This window comes from Lagenorhynchus albirostris, chromosome 16 (assembly GCF_949774975.1).
Source record: "Lagenorhynchus albirostris chromosome 16, mLagAlb1.1, whole genome shotgun sequence".
Classification (NCBI taxonomy): domain Eukaryota; kingdom Metazoa; phylum Chordata; class Mammalia; order Artiodactyla; family Delphinidae; genus Lagenorhynchus; species Lagenorhynchus albirostris.
The window spans coordinates 29262736-29275686 of record NC_083110.1 but is presented as its reverse complement, the minus strand read 5'-3'; the positions used below and the strand labels follow the sequence as shown (position 1 = coordinate 29275686).

The window sequence follows — 12951 nt, the reverse complement described above, 5'->3', positions numbered from 1 at the left end:
AGATGAAAAAGTTCTGGAAGTTGGTTGCACAACAATGTGAATACACATAACGCTACAGAAATGTATACTTCAGAGGTTGAAGAAGGCTAAGACGGTTATGTGTATTTTATCACAAGTAAAAACTAAAAGAAGAACCTGACCGTATGAAACCTTGGTGAGGATGTGTTGACGAAAGTAACTTTCAGAACTCCTGCCCACAGGTGGTGGGATATAAATTGGGATAGCCACCCTGGGGAGCAATTTGCTATCGTCCAATCAGTGGGGAAAAGTCCGTATTCTGATCCTTAGCTCTACTTCAAGGTGTCCACCCTAGAGGAGAATCTCACCGGTGTGGGAGAGGAGACGTGTACAGGGTTCACAAGAGTGTCATTTATAACAGCAAAAAAAATGGAGATGAGGTAAACATCTATCCATCAGACTGAGAATGTGTGATGCAGGCATAGAGAACAGACTTGTGGCTGCTAAGGGGGAGGGGGGTGTGGGAGGGGTGGATTGGGAGTTTGGGACTAGCAGATGCAAACTATTATATATAGAATGGATAAACAACAAGGTCCTACTGTATAGCACAGGAAACTATATTCAATATCCTGTGATAAACCATAAAGGAAAACAATATAAAAAAGAATATATATGTATGGTTGAATCACTCTGTTGTATAGCAGAAATTAACAGAATGTTGTAAATCAACTAGACTTCAATTTAAAAAGATCTATCCACAATACAAAATAGATAACCAACAAGGATCTACTGTATAGCACAGGGAACTATACTCAATATCTTATAATAACCTATATTGGGAAATAATCTAAAAAAGAGATAGATATATATATATATATATGTAAAACTGAATCACTTTGCTGTACACCTGAAATTAACACAACATTGTAAATCAAATATATTTCAATAAATTTTTTTTAAAAATCTAAAAAAAAAAACCCGTACTCCTACAGTGAAGCACTACCTGCACCACTGACTACACCTCAAAAGCAGCATTGACTAGAAGGAAGCACGTGGAACACCATTAGGAACTTTCATGAGTACAGAAGTAGTACAGGTAAAATACTGTGCCTGGTGATGGTTGACAGCAAAGTTAGGAGAGCAATTCTGGAGGGGAGGAGAGGGGTACTAGATAAGAGAAGGGTGTATTGGGGGCTTTGGCTAAGCACCTGTACTATTTTATATCTTTGGAAAGCAATTTGAGACATGCGACAAGGTAGAGTCGGCCCTCTGTATCCGTGGGTTCCACATCTGAGGATTCAACCAACCAGGGATTGGGGGAAAAAAAAAATCCAGGAAGTTTGAAAGAGCAAACCTTGAATTTGCCTTGCTGACAGCTATATTTACATAGCGTTTTTGTTGTGTTGGGTATTATAAGTAATCTAGAGATGATTTAAAGTATAGGGAGGATGTGCGTAGTTCGTATGTAAATACTACACCATGTTATATGAGGGATGTGAGCATTCATGGATCTTGGTATCCGTGGGGAGTCCTGGAACCAGTCCTTAAGATGAGAGCTAAGTGGTGGGTACTTAAAATTCTGTTACCTTATTTGCTGTGCTTTGCTGTATGTTTGGAAGATACTGCATTGTGTCTTTAAGAAGACTTTAAATGATCGAGTGAGGCTAAGTCAGTGGTTTTCTGACTATTTCTCAGCATGCAGTCCTGATCTGCAACAGTGACGCATTTTTATAAAATGGTGAAGATTTTAACCGCCCGAGGAAGCTGTGTACCTATTTTTAAAGTGAGTTTTGTAGTTTGGTGTCCTCGTAAGATTTCCTTTGAAGGAAGGAGTTTTGCTTTAAAAAAAAAAAGAAAAGGAAAAAGACTAAAAGCCCTGAATGAGCTGATTTCTGAGATTCCCTTTTTCCCCATTAATCTGTAGTCCTAGGAGCTAATGTCTCAGAGGAATGAACTCACTTTCCTTGCCTCTAAAAGATTCTGACATTTGAATTAGCTCTTTCCTGTTAATCGTATTTATTGAGGGCTCACCCTCCCTCCACAGGGAATATTCAGTAGTTCCAGGTTCTGGTTCTTTGGGCTGCAAAGATCTTCTGATAACTCAGGGTCCATGTTGGATGAGCCAGGTGATTCCTGGACTGTTGGACCTGGAACGGTTAAGCAAGCCTTTCTGGCTCAGTCGTGTCATGGGGTGGGGGGGCTGCGGGGGTGCTCAGGAGATATGAGCCCTCAGCCCAAGGGCTCACTCAGATCCCCTGAGGTGCTTAGCAGAAGTCAGCCGGCCCTGACCACCTCTTAACACATCTTGTATTTTGTTCTGTAGAGCAGCACCCTGGGTGAGCGTTAGTACCCCCTGTAATTCAGAGTAGAAAGCTCTCTTGCTTAAACCCTCCCATGGTTCCCATCTCACTCAGGATACAGTCTTTGCTGTGAGCCTTGAAACTGTGCCGACTTCTCTGGCCTTTTTATTTTATTTCTTTTAAATCTGCACTCTTAACCTTATACTTTTTTTTTTTTTTTTTTTTTTCGGTACGCGGGCCTCTCACTGTTGTGGCCTCTCCCGTTGCGGAGCACAAGCTCCGGACGCACAGGCTCAGCGGCCATGGCTCACGGGCCCAGCCGCTCCGCGGCACGTGGGATCTTCCCGGACCGGGGCACGAACCCGTGTCCCATGCATCGGCAGGCGGACTCTCAACCACTGCACCACCAGGGAAGCCCTAACCTTATGCTTTTTAAAAAGTATATATTTATTTATTAATTTGGTTGTGCCAGGTCTTAGTTGCGGCAGGCGGGCTCCTTAGTTGCGGCATGCGTGTGGGATCTAATTCCCTGACCAGCGATTGAACCCGGGCCCCCTGCATTGGGAGCGCGGAGCCTTAACCACTGCCTTCTGGCCATTTTTTTGAATCCACTTCTCCTTGTTCACTGGGTTCCAGTCACTCCTCCCTGCCCTCCTGTTTGTGCCTAGGACATGGCTGGTGATTCCTGCCTCAGGGCCTTTGCACTTTCTCACTCTCTGCCTCATGTGCTCTTGGCTGCTGGTCTTCATTTGCACCCAGGCTCGGAAGTCACCTTCTTAGAAAGACCTCCTCAGGCTGTGGACTCTCTCACAAGCTACTCTGCTGCCCAGAAGTCTCTCTCCAGCTCGTTATCCTGTTTTATTTTTTATTTCCTCGACAGCCCTTATTATGCTCTCAAGTTATTTTATTTGAGAACTGATCTCTGTCTACCGATCTCGGTCTCTGTGTGTTTGTATCGGCCCATCAGGATAAGCGGTCCACAGGCCACCGTCACTGTCTGTTCGGCATCACCAGCATTTAGAACAGGGCTAGAAGGTATTAGGTACTTGTGTCAGGGATCCTCAGCATCGCCCTCAGGTTTGGTGATTTGCTAGAAGAACTCACAGGACGTAGCGTATAATCCTACTCACAGCTAAAATCTATTTCAGCCAAAGGGCACAAAGCAAAATCAGCAAAGGGAAGAGGTGCATGGTGTGAAGTCCAGAGGCAATCAGGTGCTAGGTTCCAAGAGTCCTCCCGCTGTGGAGTCTCACAGGACAGACTTAGTTCCCCCAGTACCGAATCGTGACAACACGTGTGAAATGTAGCCAGGGAAGCCCATGAGATGCTCTCTGCCCGGGGCTTTTACTGGGAGCTGGCCACGTAGGAACCCCCTGCTTAGCATGCTCTGAAATTTCAGACTCCCAGAAGAAAGCAGGAGCTGAGCCGGAAGCACACTGTTCGTCCAGTCCAGGCGTGGGGAGCCCTTCCTGTCACTCGGGAAAGTTTTGTATCAGCCCAGGGAACTGCTTACTGTTCACGTTCCCAGACGCCAGCTAAGGGTCAACTTGCAAGCAGGCCTTTCTAAGGATGGAAGTCTCAGGCCTGCTATGGTGACTCTTTCCTGTATACTACTTAAGAAATGTTTGTGAACGAATGAATCAACTCAGCGGGGCCTGTGGAATCAGACCTCAAGACCCCTGAAAGCCAGAGGGTGTGACCTCCCCTCCCTTGTCAACAATCCTTCCCCCAGACAGACGGAGGCGAGTTTGTCCTTCCTCCTGCCCTCAGACCTTTGGTAATCGTGGCTCTGTGGTCCCCAGGTGTTGAAGCACAACGGGTCATCAGAAATTCTCAACAAGCTGTATGACACGGCCATGGACAAGCTGGAGGTGGTTAAGAAGGACTATGACGCCCTGCGGAAGAGGTATAGCGAGAAAGTCGCCGTCCACAGCTCGGACCTGAGCCGCCTGGAGCAGCTAGAGGAGGAGAACCAGCGCCTTCTGAAGCAGACGGAGATGCTGACCCAGCAGAGGGACACGGCCATCCAGCTGCAGCACCAGTGCGCCCTCTCCCTGAGGAGGTAGGAGCCTAGGCCGTCAAGGAGGGGAGCGAGCGAGCTGGCCTGTCTCTTGCACTCAGAGAATGGCCAGAGGGCCGAAGCATCCTCTCTGCCGGGGGCCACTCTCCTCTGTGGGCTTGTGGTTACCTATCTGCAAGGCTCTCCGCCACTTTCTGGGGGGGTAAAAAAAAAAAAAAATAAGCAATTGAACTTTTTCAATCAAAAATTACTTACGTCCAGGAAACATTTTCCTGACACTGTCTTGGCACATGTGCTCCTTCCTTTCTTCTTCATCTGAGCGACTCGGGCGTGTTCTGACCGTCCTGTTTCTCAGGTCACCCCACAAGCCTCTCCCCTCTGTGTCAGTCACCCACCTGGCAGATAGGAAAGTTAATTGTCCTAGGCATTGTTCTTCTAAAGTTGCACTTTCTGTTAAGGTAGATAATCTGTAGGGATGTGACCCCTGCCCTGCAACAATGTTTCTTAAGGTACGTTCCTGCAGAATACCTGTTCTCTGGGGTGCTTATCAGGTTTATATGAAAAGCGTTCTCTGGCTTTAAAAGGGTTTGGGAATTGCCGGGTTGCACACAAACAGGTGTCTGTGCTGCAGGACTTCTCAGAACCTTTACTCCGATACTGTGCGCTAGAATCTCCCAAGAGGGAACAGAATGCAGTGTTTTTCCCAAACATCAGTCATCAGAGAGCACACTTTTTTTAAATGGAGCTCTGTGCAGGATTGGTTTCTAAGGAACCCACACTCAGAAATGCTGCTCTAGAGCTGCAGGCTGTAATTTGCAGGGCCGCCTGCATGGCAGGTACTTCCTGGCCTGGAAGGACCGAGCGGTGCTCTCACGCTAACCTGGAGGCGTTGGGCCAGGCACCTGTGTCTCGAGGCCTTATCCCCTGTATCTGTAAAATGAGGCGCTCAGACTCAACGATTGTTCAGGCCACTTTTGTCTTTCATGGGCTGTGATTCTAGCTTTGTTTTGTTCTTATTTTTAAAGGTAACGTAGCCTGACTGTGGAAGAAGTAACACTGTTATTTCCAGTAGAGCAGAGGGCATGAAATTCTCAGTCCATCTTCCAGTATTTGTAAAAGGCTGAGAAAAATTCCCGGTCCAGGGGTCCTGGTCCTTCATCACTTTTCTCTCTTGGGGGTGTGGAGAATGACCGCGTTCAAAACTTCACGCTCGATTGTCCGGTGCGGCAGAGCTGGCTGGGCAGGTCCCCATGCCCTCGTCCTGGCTGCCTCTCTCCGCCAGGTTCGAGGCCATCCACCACGAGCTGAACAAGGCCACGGCCCAGAACAAGGACCTGCAGTGGGAGATGGAGCTGCTGCAGTCGGAGCTGACGGAGTTGAGGACCACACAGGCGAAAACTGCCAAGGAGTCAGAGAAGTACAAGGAGGAGCGGGATGCGGTGTACAGCGAGTACAAGCTCATCATGAGCGAGCGCGACCAGGTCATCTCCGAGCTGGACAAGCTGCAGACCGAGGTGGAGCTGGCTGAGTCCAAGCTCAAGAGCAGCACGTCTGAGAAGCAGGCGGCCAGCGAGGAGATGGAGGCGCTGCGACAGGTAGGAAGGTGGCGAGGGAAAGAGGGCTGTGACGCCCAGGTGTCCAGAGGAGCAGGGAGCAGCCTTCAGCCTGCTGCTGCCTGGGCTATTGGATGCCTCCTGGGTAACTGCTGAGCTCACACTCGGTGCCCAGCTCTATTCGGGCTGCAGGGGACACAGGTGAGGTTCAGCTGTGGTCCTGGGTGTCCGGAGCTGACAGCTGATGTGATGGTAGATCAGTCTTTTGCTGGAAGTCAGCTCAAGGGCTTGCTCCTTAAGAAGCAAGATCCCAGGGCCACGTTCCCAAAGCCATAGGTACCTTTGGCCTTGTGAGTCCAGAAGGGCACAGTCAGTGTTCCTTCACCCCAACACCTGAGGAGTCTGCTCTTTAGAGGGGTGGTCTGGGCTCCTGGGAAGCTGTTCTACTAGGTTGAGCCCAGTACTCTTCTCAAGCCTTGCTCCCTGGGGTGGGGTGGGGGGTGCGTGCCTCCAGGGTCAGGGGAGTGGCGCTCAGCAGCATCGGAATTGAGGCACTGAGCTTGACTCCCGAGTGATCAGTGGGGATTCTCTGCATCTTTCCTACCTGACCAGCCAGGCCTCATCAGTGACGCTGCTTACCCCCAAGACCAGGTGTGCCCTGCTGGGGCTTGGACAGGCCTGTGGACTCCCCTCTTTGAGACTGCCTTCCCATTCGGTTAGTTTGTGTGTGGCTCTGTTTCGAGCTGCTGAACTTGATCAGAGCAGACTTTCTTCCCATCGGAATAGTTCTCTGTTCATACCGCTCCCTTCTACTTGGTGCAGGTCAGTTAGAATGAAGGCTTTAAAACTGGCCTGTGAGAAGTGAAAAGCAAGGTGTTAAAGGTCCGGCAGCTTAGTAAGGGACAGTGTGTGCGTGGATTGTTGAAGCTAGGGCCCTCTGGACCGAGCATGAGGCAGGGCTGATGCCCGAGGGGCGGCCAGGGCCTCGTGGGCCTCTCTGCAGACTGTGATGCTGCCTGATGCCCAGGCCGTGCTGGGGACTGTGTTTGGAGTGTGGACCTCCTCAGCCATGTGACCTCTTACCTCTCCTAGCTCTCTGGGCCTCAGTCTCCTTACCTACAAACTGGAAATGATGACAGCATCTGCTTCACAGTGTGGTCATGATGATCAGATGGTTTAACATTGAAAACACACTTAGGATAATATCTGCATAAAGTAGGAATGATTTGAGTCTTTATTATTAGGATTATTTTTATGCCCATCTGAACCTTCCTACCCTGTTAGGATTAGGGTGCATCCTATAAGATTGTTTTCATAGGCAAAAATGGGCCAAACAGCAATAATTTCATACAAAGGGAGTGAGACTTCTCCAGACCATCAAGGTGAAAGCCATTGTGAAAAGGAATATTTTCTTTGATGCAATTTTTAAAAGACTGGAATGAAGAAATTCTTAATGAGCAAATATAATGCGTTAGGACTTGGTAATTGCCCTGGAGAAAATGTCACCTCACTTTCACATTCTGGTTTGAGAGCTTAATTGTTGGGGAAAATGTTGATACCAAATAACGAAAACAAAATGATGAAGAATAAAACATTAAAAATGCCTGAGTCGGTCAGTAAGCTAAAAAGTCGAGGACAGTGTGTTAAACCCGTAGAAGGTGGTGAGCCTGTGATAGGCCAGCAGCCCCCTGGAGGGGGCTGAGATGATGGATGCCCCCCAGGGAGCAAGGGGGGCAAAGAGCAGTTGTGCTCTTTGTAGGAATGTGGAAGCACAGAGGAGGAGGAAGACCCCCGACTGCCCCGTGGTGCCAGATCTGGTGGCCTGTGTCACCCCCCTCCCGTTGCTCATGTGTGCCTCCCGCCTGGAGCCCGGTTCCCGGGCCTCGGCAGGAGTGCCCTGGCAGCGTGTGAAGTCTGCCTGTCAGCTGAGGCAGGAGTCTTCTCTGGGCACCCATCCCAGTCAGCAGGCAAGAGAGGACAGCCCCAGCCCCCCACCCCTGCAGCTTCCAGAACTGAAACCCTCGGCTCCTTCTTTTTTTTTTTTTTTCCCCCAATTTTTTATTTCTAGAGGAAACTCTACCAACATCAAACCACCTCTGGCCAATATCATCTGCTGATATCATCAGCAAATCGTACTAATATAATTCCTGAATTCCAAGATGTACTTTCTCCGCCAATGCACACACATTTCAACATTTCTGAAACCGGTTGATACCTTCTATCTGACGGGTACATTCCATGTGGTCGCTCTTTTTCCTTTTTTTCCTCGGCTCCTTCTTGAGTTTATCTGGCTTCTGGGGCACGACCACTCCCCGCCTGGCCGGAGTAGGCCAGGCCTGTGACCTGGGCCATCCTGGCTCTGAGGTGTGGGCAGGAGGGTCTGATCTCCCCGTGGCCTGCGAGACCCCTGGGGATTGATCCCGCCCCTCTCCAGCAGCCACTTCTTGGTGGTGGTGGTGTTGGTGGGGCGTTGGCTGAGGTGGTCCTTCAGCCAGGCTAGCTTCCTGGTCTCAGAACTGTCCTCGTTCCGCTCAGCCGGGGCGGTGGTTCTTTTTCCCTCTGACCCGTGGTGGCTTCCTACACGGTCCTCCCTTCTCTCTGTACCTCGCTCTTTATTTACCCTCTTTTCTCTGCCACTGCCCTCCCTCTCCCTGCTTCTCCAGAGTGGGTTGTGCAAAGAGGGGGCAGTCGGGGGGGCCTGTCAGGGTCTTTGCCTCACTCTGGACACCAGGTCAGCTCTGACCCCTCTCTTCCCTGCTTCTCACCTTTCCAAGTGGGCACATCTAGGGGCTTCCTTCACAAGGGCCGGTGTCCAGACTCTGACCACGGGCAGGCCAAGTCCACTGAAGGTTCGCCGGCGTCAGGAGGACGTGGTTACCGTCCGGGGCGGCTGGTCCCCCACAGGGAAGCTGTGGGGCGCTGCTGCGTGTCACGGAGGTCCTTCCAGATAACAGGTCGCTTCCCAAGACAGACCCTCTGACAGAGCCGCTGTCCCCTAGAAAGCCCAGCTTGGTCACTTGGACGGGCCGGTCTTTCTGCTGCCCCTGAATGCACTTGCATCTCCTATGCCCAGTCCTGCTTGGGGAGCTGAATTTGCTAGAAAGTGGGGGAGCTCTGTGCGAGGGAGGAAGTACTGCGAGAGGTGGAGGCTGAGCAGAGGCGCGTTCTCGTGTTGCCTGTATTTTGCTTCTTCAGGAAGCCTTTGAGCCGGACCAGGAGTTACTCTTGCAGTAGATACTCACTTTGTCATTTGTCACATTCTTCATTTTTCTGAGGATTATAGAGGCACAGAGGGAGCTTTCTGTATGAGTGCTTCAAAGAGTTTGATTTGAAATTTTAATGGAGCGTGTAACGCTTTGGGGGGGGTCCAGGTGCAAATCCTTTAGATCTCAGCTTTTTAAAGGAACTGAAACACATAGGACTTCACCAGCAAACGTAGTGGTGTGTTTTCAGATTGAGAAATAACTCCATATGCTGGAGTGTAAAAACTGTATTGTAGACGCAGCGGGTGGGGAGCATGGTGACCAGTGCTGCACCCTTCACTGCAGTGGGGCCTCATGTCACGTTTGTCACGAGAGCTCTTTAGGGAGAGGTAGTGGGCTCTCGGCAAAACGTATACCACGTGAGTGGCAGGGCAGGGTCTGGCAGGAGCCCTCCAGGGGCATTCCACCTGGGCCCCTGGTCCTGGCTCTGTGAGAGTTTGGGCGGACCCTAATATAGCATCGCTAGGGGTCTGAACGTGGCTGTGGAACACGTAGTCATGGGGGGCGGGGGCCGGTGTCGGAACGGGCTCTGGCTGAGACCCTAGTGTTTCCCTCCGTCCAGCTCCCGAGAGTCCAGCCCCAGCTCCTATACCAGTCGGAGGGCACTTCTGGGCCAGAAGGCCTGGTAACCTTCCCCTCTGCCTGCCCCTCACCCCCGCCAGATCAAAGACACGGTGACAATGGACGTGGGGAGAGCCAACAAGGAGGCTGAAATCCTTCGAAAGCAGTGCAAGGCTCTGTGCCAGGAGCTGAAGGAAGCCCTCCAGGAGGCGGATGTGGCCAAGTGCCGGCGGGACTGGGCCTTCCAGGAGCGGGACAAGATCGTGGCGGAGCGGGACAGCATCCGGTATGGGGCGCCCCGGGGCCGCATGGGCTCGGCTCTCCCCGCGGTGCCCTGGGTCTGTGGGAGGGTCGGAGTCATAACCACTTCCTTCCAGGTAAGGTGGGCGTGACCTGGGTCGTCCCTCCTCACCCTAGGTGATGCCCCAGCCTCGCCTCATAGTGAGAATTTTAGCATTTTCCATCATGTCTCGACTTCCCATTTCCCTTCACCCTAGAAGTCTGAGCACATGCTGTGTCCACAGCATGGACCCCCGTGAAGTGGTATGAGGCCAGGCTTTTTTCTTAGGGGGTTTCTGTTGCAACTGACATTTCAAAAATGTGTTCTTTCAGCCAGTATTCATTGGTCACCTACCGTGTGCCAGGATCTTAGGTCCCTTGAGCAAGGAGACCCTGGGAGAGAAACAGCCTTTGAGGCTCCTGGGCACGTGTGATGCCCGTGAGGGGCCGGCACCGCGGGGGCTACAGGCAGCTTCGTGGGACAGGGTGGTCGGGGGGAGGGAGGTGCGTGAACAGTGAATTCGTGGGGGCATGAAGGGAACTGGGGAGACGGGTAGGGAGGTCTCCCCAGAAAGCATGGCGTTCATGCTAGAACTAAAGCTCGAGTGGCACTTTTCCAGGTGGAGAAGGGGGGATGGGTGTTGCAGCCTGAGGGACCATCATGAACAAAGGTGTATGGTGAGCTCAGGGCAGAGCTGGGACTGGTTGTGGCATGAGTGGGGTGCGCACTTGGTGAGTCACAGGAGAAGCGGCTGGCAGGGCTCCTGAGGGCAGGTGGTGAGGGCCTGTGAAGGGGAGCCCTGGAGTGTAGACTTGGCCCTTGGCCTGGAATAAAGCCAGGAGAGGCCCTGCTGGTGGTGGTGGTGGTGATGATGATGATGATGGCGATAAGTGAGGACTTGGTCATTGAGAGTTTCTGCAAGATCCCTTGTGGTTGTTTGGAGAGACTGATGTCCACCTGGGCTGGTCAGGAGATGAAGGTTCCGGATTGGAGGAGGTTTGGGGCCATGGAGAAGTGGGGACCAGCCCTCAGGGTCCATCGAGTGGCAGGATGCCGTTCTGCCGGTGGCACAGAGCACAGCACAGACTCTCCTGCTACCTGGTCACCTGTCCCCACCACCTCTCTGAATGACTGAGCTGATCCTGGGAGCCCAGAGGCCACACGTCTGTTAGTAGAGAGCTGTTAAGCCTGCACCCCACCTGCACAGGGCTCCGGGCTGCAGAGATGCCTAGGCCATGATTTCTGTCCAAGTGGGGGCTCAGTCTAGTTGTGGGGTGGAGGGCATCTCTAGAAAAGCCTGCACGTGGGTAGTGGTGCAGTGTCTGGTCGGTGCTGGGGCACAGGGGCTTGCCAGGTGGGCTGTGCGGGTGGGAGCGTGGTCGTTGCCCCCAGACACACTGAGGCTGAACCTGTGGGATGAACACTGTACGTTCAGAAGCGGATGCTCGTTGCCTGGTAACCGTGGGGGTGTCTCCTCTGCCAGGTCCCCAGTGTCCTCTCTGTCCCTGTGTGGGATTGGCCTGGGTGGCCTTGCCTCCAAACTCTCAAGCGCTCCATCTGTGCATCTGGGAGTGAGGCAAGCACCTGGGGTGTTCGGGAGCATGGGCTGCAGGCCTCACTGCAAGCCGTGAGTCCTCTGTCCCCTGCCCCTCACAGTGACCTAGCCCTCTGCCCCCTCTGCCAGGACGCTCTGTGACAACCTGAGGCGGGAGCGGGACCGGGCGGTGAGCGAACTGGCTGAGGCCCTGCGCAGCCTGGATGACACTCGCAAACAGAAGAACGACGTCAGCCGGGAGCTGAAGGAGCTCAAGTACGCTGGGGTGGGCGCCTGCTGGGAGAGCTGGCGCCCGGGAGCATGGTGTCCGCTTCCGTCAGGTCAGGGCAGCCCCATGAGCGGGGCCTGCAGTCTGTCCCTTCACTCTGCCTTACTCGGTCAGTCCGTAAAATGTGTCCGAGTGTGGCCTCTCTGTTGAGAGTTAATTAGAAATCCTTAGATCAGCACAGAGTGTGGCAGCGGCCCTTTGGTGAGCGAGTCGGGGTGGGCAGGCACTGCGTGCCAAGGCTCATCGGAAGGAAGGTCCCTGCCCCGGGCGGCCCACTGGGGGACAGGTAGGCATGTGTCGTCCATTCCCTCCCTCCCTCCCTCCCTCCCTCCCTCATTCATTCGGCAACTCCACAAGGATTTGCCAGGTGCCTGCTGCGTGGGGGCCAGGCCCCGGGGGAGGCACAAGCCGCCGGGTCCCTGCCCTGTGGGGCTCATAATACACGGAGACAGACCAAAGGCAGGGCCATCCGAGAGACCAGCACGCAGTCGAACAGAATGATGACAGGTTCTGATGCAGCATTTTTGAAGGCGGTTGTGACTACCGCTCAGCAGTCTGTGCTGTTTGGGGTGTCAGACAGCGTCCCCTCAGTTACAGCGCTGCTCCCAGGGGTGTTACTTCAGACTTGGTGGCCCCTAGCAGTGTACTGAAAATACAGGGATCCAAGCTGAAGAAGAGAAATCGGCAGATGCCAATTGGCAGTGCAGTCCAGAGCCAGACCGGGTAGTTGAGAAGCAGCGGCCGTCCGCTTGCTCCTGAGGCTTCCTGAACCGATAGGGTGGTTGGAAGCTGGTGAGCGTGCAAGCCTCGCACACTCGGGGGACGCCTTCCCGAAGTGGGTGACAGCTTCCCCTTCTTCCCCGTTCAACAGAACCTCCTAACGTAAGGCAAAGAGCTTCATTGATTCCGTGAAAACCCAGAAGCCCTGGGGCTTGAGCACTCTAAGAAAATCCCGGGGGTTAAGCGGCAGAGGGACAGCTTCTCTCCAGGCACCCAGTTAGGGTCTGGCAGGTGGTGGAATCAAATTAAGGCAAAGCCTGGCGCCTCGGGGGCTTGAGCACGGGAGGTTTTGCACGTTAATTGAGCTGGAGTTGCCTGGAACTTCTAAGAAATGTCAAGTTCCGTTTGTTTGTTCATTCAGCATGTTTGTATTTGCACCTTCTCTGAGCTAAGTTCTCTAACCAGTGGGATGC

The 12951-nt window shown here is 52.6% G+C and overlaps 1 protein-coding gene across 8 annotated transcripts in view; it reads left to right on the top strand.

Moving 5' to 3' along the window:
- Nucleotides 1-12951, top strand: part of DLG5 (discs large MAGUK scaffold protein 5) — a 120034-nt gene that overhangs the window by 74858 nt on the left and 32225 nt on the right. For 7 of the 8 annotated variants that reach the window (XR_009536210.1, XR_009536211.1, XM_060126984.1 and 4 more), the window contains 4 exons: nt 4061-4320; nt 5561-5873; nt 9757-9941; nt 11620-11745. Coding sequence is in view for 6 of the 8 variants with exons in the window: in XM_060126984.1 (XP_059982967.1) it covers nt 4061-4320; nt 5561-5873; nt 9757-9941; nt 11620-11745 (884 nt within the window). In the remaining 2 variants the exon portion in view is untranslated. Of the gene's footprint in view, nt 1-950; nt 1055-4060; nt 4321-5560; nt 5874-9756; nt 9942-11619; nt 11746-12951 lie in introns of all 8 variants that reach the window. The other variant, XM_060126988.1, reaches the window with a different exon arrangement.